Source organism: Cicer arietinum, chromosome 6 (assembly GCF_000331145.2).
Source record: "Cicer arietinum cultivar CDC Frontier isolate Library 1 chromosome 6, Cicar.CDCFrontier_v2.0, whole genome shotgun sequence".
Lineage (NCBI taxonomy): Eukaryota > Viridiplantae > Streptophyta > Magnoliopsida > Fabales > Fabaceae > Cicer > Cicer arietinum.
In genome coordinates, this window is record NC_021165.2 from 68,535,161 (window position 1) to 68,542,610 (window position 7,450).

The following is a 7,450-nucleotide window of genomic DNA, read 5'->3' on the forward strand; positions in this document are numbered from 1 at the left end:
AGATAGTAACATATGTTAAATACTATGACACATCTACTATTAAAAGTATCACTATGACATGTCTTTTATTAAAAGTATCTATGTTACAAAGATTTAATAGATTTTGAAGGTAAATGTGTTAAAACATTATCATAAAACATTATTGAAGTTGGGTCTAATGAAATAAGTTAAATATATTTAAAAAAAAAAAAAGTATTGTCTAAAAAAAGATAGATGTTTATATTTAGTATACGAAAGAGTCTCAAACGGAATTACACAAGTAAAGGTAGCTACATGTGAGAAAGAAGAAGAAAAAGATATAGTGATAAAACTTTGTAAGAAAAATGATTAGTTGTGAATGTGTGTCTAAAAATGTGTTTGAAAAAATAAAAAAGTTGAGCAAAGGTTGTGAATAGAAAAATATAGAAATGAGTAACGGATGCGTCCTAAGAAAATGGCGGGACCAACTATAGTTTACAATGATCCAGCACAACACGGTATTCTCTTCAGCCAAATATAGCATTCTCATTTTCTTTCTCATTCTCTTCCTCTCCACTTTTTTTTAGATTAGTTCCCATTCTCCCTTTCTTCTTCATCTTCCCATGGAGATTGGGTAACTCAACCAACATAACCATAATCATCAAACTCAAATTCAAATTCAAATTCAAATTCACATTCACATTCACATTTCATTCAATTAATTAACGGATTCAAATTAAAATTTGAATTGAATATATAAAAAAAAGGCGCGTGTGCGTCTCATCATCCATCATCCATGGGAAGTTGCGTATCAACGCAAGGAAAAAATGGGGGACGCAAGAGATCAAGGGATCATAACATTAACAACAAACAGCATAAAACAAACGATCCACACCACGAAGTTTCAACACCGACGGCGCGTAGGTCAAGCGTGTCGACGACGCGTCCACTAAACGTGGTGACGAATCCAAGTCCGGGAAACATATTCGACAAGTACGAATTGGGGAAAGAGCTAGGGAGAGGGGAATTCGGTGTGACGCACCGTTGCGTGGAGATTAAAACGGGTGAGGCATTTGCTTGTAAGAAGATAGCGAAAACGAAATTGAGAACGGAGATTGATATTCAAGATGTGAGGAGAGAGGTTCAGATAATGAGGCATTTACCAAAGCACCCTAACATTGTTTCTTTTAGAGAAGCTTATGAAGATAGAGATGCTGTTTATCTTGTTATGGAACTTTGTGAAGGTGGTGAACTTTTTGATAGGATTGTTGCTAAAGGTCATTATACAGAAAGAGCTGCTGCTAATGTTGCCAAAACCATTCTTGAAGTTTGCAAGGTAATTATTTACTAATGCATGTTTTATCTTTTCTTTCTTTCTTTCTTTAGGTTGAGAACTTATTCTGCTTTGTATATTTTGCAGGTGTGCCATGATCATGGTGTGATTCATAGGGACTTAAAACCTGAAAATTTTTTATTTGCAGATGGAACTGAGGGAGCTTCACTAAAATCGATTGATTTTGGCCTTTCCACTTTCTATAATCCTGGTAAATTATTTTTCTGATTACTATCATTGTTTCGTTGGAGTGCATATTTCACTATAAAATTATAATGAATGAAAAACATTACAATGTGGTAGGGTCAGGCGAAAAATTCAATGAAATTGTTGGAAGTCCCTATTACATGGCTCCTGAGGTTTTAAGACGTAACTATTCACAAGAAATTGATATATGGAGCACAGGTGTTATTCTTTATATTTTACTTTGTGGAGTTCCACCTTTTTGGGCAGGTTGGTCCCTTTTGTTAATCACTTCTATATATGTCAAGAAAATTTCAATTAAAAAGTTCTTTTTCATTAAGTTTTTCTCTTTGTTTCTACAGAAACTGAAGAAGCCATAGCACAGGCGATAATCCGGGGTAATGTTGATTTCACAAGAGACCCTTGGCCTAAAGTTTCAGAAGAAGCAAAATACCTTGTTAAGCGTATGCTTGATCCAGATCCAGACACCAGAATCAAAGTTCAAGAGGCTCTTGGTAAGCTGTTATGGGGCAACACAGTGTTGTCAAATTGTTGTTATAGTGCTATCGCATAGCAGAATTTGAACAAATCACTATTGTTATGCAAATCACTATTGCTATAGCACTACAGCACAGCGAAATTTGAACAAATCCTTTTTTTTTGTTAATTGCGATTAACAATACTTCTGTAACATAATTCAACAAAAAAAAAAGATTAAATAATTTTTAACCTCAATAAAATTTCACTATTTTGTTTTTAAGTCCATGTAAAAAATTTCGTCAACTTTTAGTCTTTTTAAAAGAATTTCATTTTCATTTGTAGTCCTTCATCTTAACCTAACTATCGTGTATCTTTCGTATTTTTTAATAATTTAAAAAAATAATATTTAGGACATGTTTAACAACTACATTACAAAAATTTAGAACTTTTTAACAAATGATGAATTAAATATGAGTTTTTAAGCTTTGGATGTTTAAAAATTCATATTTAATTTATCGCTTATTAAAAAGGTATAAATTTTTGTTGGAAAATTTCTTATAATGTCTTAACCTAAATTCAGGAACTAAAAATGAAAATGAAAATTTTTAAGAAACTAAAATCTTATTTAATAAAAAAAAATTGAGGATATCAATTCTATAATGATGTTTGGTACATAAGTTCAATATACAACATGGACTCATAGATAAGCTGGCACTATGCAAAGAATTTAAAATAAATTGTTACATATGTTGGAATAATTTGACCTGCTGACAAAAAGTAATTTAGTAAACTTACAAGTTATCCTTAAAAATTTATGTGTAAATTTAATATTAATAAATTGAGTTTTATTGACATGATGAAAAACCTGTTCTAATAATTAATTGTTTTGTTCTGTGTGAAGATCATTCCTGGATACAACATAGGGAGCATGGTAGAAATGTTTCTCTTGGAGACCAAGTGAGAATGAGAATCAAGCAATTCTCCTTGATGAACAGATTCAAAAAGAAAGTCCTTAGAGTAAGTTTCATCAGGATCTTTTTTCATAGGTCAGGGATTTTTATTTCTTAGACTCCTGAATCAATTTGGTTCTTTCTTTAGGTTGTGGCTGATAACTTGCCAGATGAACAAATTGATGGGCTTAGACAAATGTTTGATATGATGGACAAGGACAAAAATGGACACTTAACATTTGAAGAGCTCAAAGATGGTTTTTCAATGATTGGACATGTTATTCCTGATCCTGATGTCAGGATGTTAATAGATGCTGTAAGTTTCTTACCTTAAACAATTGTTATAATATAGAATTAGTTATTTGAACTTTCTCTATGTAGAGCATTGTTACTATAATGAAGAAAAAAAATTAATTTGGTTGTTAATTCATGACAACAGGCAGACTTTGACGGAAATGGCACCTTGAATTGTGAAGAGTTCATCACGATGAGTGTTCATTTGAGAAGAATTGGAAATGATGAGCATCTCTCTGAAGCTTTCAATTTCTTTGACAAGAATCAGAGTGGATACGTTGAGTTTGAGGAGTTGAAAGACGCATTATCGGACGATGACTCAACCGACGACCAGGTGATCAGAGACATTCTAAATGACGTCGACTTGGATAAGGTAAGATACACACAAAACTATCAAATGATGTTTGTATGTACTGTCTTGTTCAGTTTTTATAACATATAGTTGTTTTGTTTTGTTAAAGGATGGTCGAATAAGTTTTGAGGAATTTAAGGCAATGATGAAGTCAGGAGGAGATTGGAAAATGGCATCTCGACAATATTCAAGAGCATTATTAAATGCATTAAGCTTCAGAATGTTTAAAGACAAATCTGCTGGAGTAGTAACTACTAACTAACTAAATCAAAAATTACATGTGGTGGGTATAGGCAAAATTCAGAGTTCATATGATATGATGCAGAGCACTGTACCATTAATAAATCAGCAGCATGCATATATGTTGAAACATTTTGAGCTGGGTACAGTTTGGGAGTGTGCATGGATAACAAGCCTCATCTGGATATAGTGATCTCTGTTAATTATTAATTTATTCATTTTATTTCATTAATTGTTGTGATTGTGAAAATCATCTGAATATTTGAGAGATTGAAATTAACTGGTTTTGAAAATGGGATTATTCTAACTAATGACACATTGGTTAGTTGGTGATATCTAGATTTTTCCTCCGTTTGTTCTCTGTTTTCTTAAGCATCGTTCCTTTAGTTTATGTGGGCTCTAGTTCTTTAAATTACATTACATAAATTTAAACTACATTATAATCAAATTTCATAAGGGAAAAGGATGAGAGAGACGCTGTATGGCCTAGAATTCAGTATTCTTGACTAAATTTACTTAGATGCACGTGATTTTAAATAAACTAATAAAGCAAGTGAACATTTCCAATATACTGTCAGTTCCAAAATATATAGGTGAATACATATATATACATACACCCCTCCCCCCCCACTTAACAGAGTATAAATTTCAACTAGTGAGGCGTTAACACAAACCTCTTCACTAATCTAACTACTTCTCTGTTTTTCTGGAAATAAAATGTCTAAAGACTTCAGCTTCTCTCACCAAGACTTCCATAAACCTGCTTCTGCAGCCAAAGACTTTATTTAGCCAAACCTGATTCTAGTTGATTTGATGCCCCACAGTAACCCTACCCATTTTAATAAGAAACAGGAGCATAACGTCAAAAAAACACTTTCCATGCAATATAATTACTGGCAAATTAATGTACTCCAACCAGAATGGTGAGGATAGAAGCAATCATTAACAAGACCTATTACAAAAGATTACCACTTACTACGAGTGACCAGGCCTGATTGGGTTATCAGTCAATCTTCTCCAAACCATCCTCCCACAATGAATCAAGGTCAAGATCGCAATGAAATAAAGAAGAGGAATGCCAACAGTGCAACCCCCAGGTGCCAAATTTACCATTGTCTGAATAAGGAAACAGCAATCAACTAATAAAATTTTAAATAATAATTAAAAGGGAAAGATAAAATCACAAGGAAATCATAAATTCAAACAGATAGGTACCACAGGATACAACATTATCAACATAAATAATTGCAATGTACAGAGATTCATTTTATCATTGCTCAGGCACTGGCCCTATGTTGTAAATATATCAATTTGTAACAATTAGATGGACAATAGCAGCTAACATGACTTTGGTAACAGAAAGAGAAAGCGAAAAAGTGGGAGAGAAGATATATGGTTATAAGTTACTGTTGTAAATAATAGTGCAGAAATATATGTGTCCAAAGTGTGAGATTTTACCACCATTCCTGCAACAACGTGAACAATGGGAACAAAATAACAATCCACCTTGTTCCCCTCTGCATACCCATTAAATGCAATGACCATCGAAAAGGTGTGGATTGTGACAAATGCAAGAGCAATAATGGCTGCAATCATATAAAAAAAAAAGGTGAACTAATTAATTGGAGGAAAGAAATGAAAATATTAAAAACATGGTTTCTTATACAAATTTAAAAATCCCAGTCAGTGTTGTTATGCACAAAAAGTGAGGCTTAATAGTCCACTTCAAGATTCTCTTAATTCAACTCCAATCCATCTCTATAGATTCATATTAATGAAATACAGTTAAGGCTCAGGAACCAAAATTCCCAAAAGTTAGAAACTGCAGAATCTTATGCATCCATTTCATTTACATGCATATGAGAACCAGTAGTGGAGAAACACTCACCAGAAAGAAGGAAAAACGGAACCTTTGAACACCTATCAACGAAATATGTAGCTGGGCCAAATGCAGGAGTTAATAGGCTGATACAGAAGAACACAGCATGGGCAACACCATGACCCAAACCACCAGCTTCAAAAATATACAAAAGACATTTCATCATCACAGATTATTATTTATGATATACATATCTTATTCTAAGAAGCCATATCTTTTCTCAATAGCACCTCAAGAAGAGATTCATTTAATCATTAACTCAAATTCAATCAAGGATGTTGTTAAATACCAAAAGAAAAGGGAAAATAGTAGGGAAGAGTTATCTTATACTTCATATATATAACAGACTTATTCAAAGCTGGTCAAACAAATACTTGAGAAATAAATGCAAAATTTAAGGATTGGAAAACAGGCAAGAAAAAGCCTGCATTTTTCTTACCCAGAGCTATCAGCATCTTATCTGTCAGGAAAAGATGTGGTTTTGATACTCTATCAGCAAAAGCATCTAAAATATCTTCTAATTTTCTACACAATACCAACCAAAAAATAAAACATTAATCCGAATCAGTAGCAGCATAAGAATAACCACCATAATATTACAAAATAAGTTTTGTCATAAATTTCCTTATCATATTGTAAAAAAGTTTCTGTTTGAAGCTAACAAAACAATGAAGATCCAACCTCTCAGCAAGGGATATACTCTTCACAATTAATGGAACCAGAAACCTCCCACTAAAGAGTATTCTTGTGTATATTCTTCTCACTAGCAAAAGAAGCATGCTTCCACTAGACCAACCTCATTGACTATTGTAATTTGTAAAGGAGTTTCTAAAAACATCCAATCCAATAATAATGGCTTAAAAAGCTACATAACACCAATAATTCATATAAAAGGCGTGCCCACGTGTCCAATGTCTCAACACAACACTGACACATGTGGTTATATCCAATTACGTTCATTTTCTCAAAATATTGTCTGAGTCTACATATAGCTGAGTGTCATGTCTCGGTTCTTGTCAGTGTCATGTCTAGGGTCCGTGTAAGTGCAGCATAGCTTAAAAATGCAATTGCAAATAAAATTGTGGAAAATTAAGCTTACTTAAATATTTTCCAGAAGAAAAGCCTAAGTCCTTCTTGGAAAGCAACAGATGAAAAAATGAGTATTCCATAAGGCCACCATGCATTTGAATTGAGTGGAAGAAAACCTCTCCATATTCCAGACAACACTATCAAGCTTATAAGCCACAACAATGTACTGCAATGCAATCAGAAAAAAAAAATCAAATTACATAATAAAAACCTAATAACACAATTAAACGATACAGAAAGAAAAAAACGTCATTATTCGATTTCGAAGTAACTATTATAAAACCTAAGTTGAACTACAAAGTTAATTAACTGTGAGATTGTGAAGTTGAGTGAGATCGAATCGACGTACCTGGAAAGAACAGTGAGAATTAAGAATGGTTTTTTGGAAATTACGGAAACGAAGAGGGAGAGAGACGGTCCTAGTGCAATAAGCACGTACCCGATTCCTGCCGCTACCGTCATTTCTCACTCTATAAAATCAGAAGAGATTGAAATGAACACTTGTGTTTCGTTTTCCTTTTTTGCTTAGATCCTCCACTGAAGACGATTCGGGTCTTTTGACCCGAATTATTGGTCCGGGTCGGTTCAAAAAGCCCGGTTGTAACTCTCTTGAGCCAGGCACCCCCCAATTTTACCTGCCACCCCCCCCCCCCCCCGCTCTTTTTTAAAACTAAACAAACACCCTGCAAAAC

The 7,450-nt window shown here is 33.5% G+C and overlaps 2 protein-coding genes across 5 annotated transcripts; one reads left to right on the top strand and one right to left on the bottom strand.

Annotated features, from left to right (window-relative positions):
* Positions 1-612: 612 nt before the first annotated feature.
* Positions 613-4,156, top strand: LOC101493349 (calcium-dependent protein kinase 24). Its single transcript, XM_004507264.4, has 8 exons — positions 613-1,294; positions 1,379-1,502; positions 1,595-1,744; positions 1,837-1,989; positions 2,856-2,971; positions 3,053-3,220; positions 3,344-3,571; positions 3,660-4,156. Exons 1-8 carry the CDS (start codon positions 755-757, stop codon positions 3,810-3,812), a joined length of 1,632 nt encoding a protein of 543 aa, XP_004507321.1. The 5' UTR covers positions 613-754; the 3' UTR covers positions 3,813-4,156.
* A 164-nt stretch (positions 4,157-4,320) lies between these two features.
* Positions 4,321-7,267, bottom strand: LOC101493880 (gamma-secretase subunit APH1-like). Of its 4 annotated transcripts, none has more exons than XM_004507270.4 (7): positions 7,108-7,267; positions 6,769-6,924; positions 6,109-6,194; positions 5,679-5,804; positions 5,249-5,376; positions 4,767-4,906; positions 4,321-4,556 (listed from the first exon to the last, which is right to left on the bottom strand). In XM_004507270.4, coding segments are annotated over exons 1-7 (750 nt in total). In that variant the 5' UTR covers positions 7,221-7,267; the 3' UTR covers positions 4,321-4,555. The 4 variants fall into 4 exon arrangements, with proteins under 4 accessions (XP_004507327.1, XP_004507324.1, XP_004507326.1 ...); XM_004507267.4 differs by having other exon boundaries at positions 4,321-4,619; XM_004507269.4 differs by having other exon boundaries at positions 4,760-4,906.
* Positions 7,268-7,450: the final 183 nt, after the last annotated feature.

Coding starts and splice junctions, on each gene's coding strand:
- LOC101493349 (XM_004507264.4), top strand. CDS start 755: ATGGGAAGTTGCGTATCAACGCAAGGAAAAAATGGGGGACGCAAGAGA. Junction 1,295..1,378: donor CCATTCTTGAAGTTTGCAAG/GTAATTATTTAC, acceptor TATATTTTGCAG/GTGTGCCATGATCATGGTGT. Junction 1,745..1,836: donor AGTTCCACCTTTTTGGGCAG/GTTGGTCCCTTT, acceptor TTGTTTCTACAG/AAACTGAAGAAGCCATAGCA.
- LOC101493880 (XM_004507270.4), bottom strand. CDS start 7,220: ATGACGGTAGCGGCAGGAATCGGGTACGTGCTTATTGCACTAGGACCG. Junction 6,925..7,107: donor ATTCTCACTGTTCTTTCCAG/GTACGTCGATTC, acceptor ATTGCATTGCAG/TACATTGTTGTGGCTTATAA. Junction 5,377..5,678: donor TCCGTTTTTCCTTCTTTCTG/GTGAGTGTTTCT, acceptor ATATGATTGCAG/CCATTATTGCTCTTGCATTT.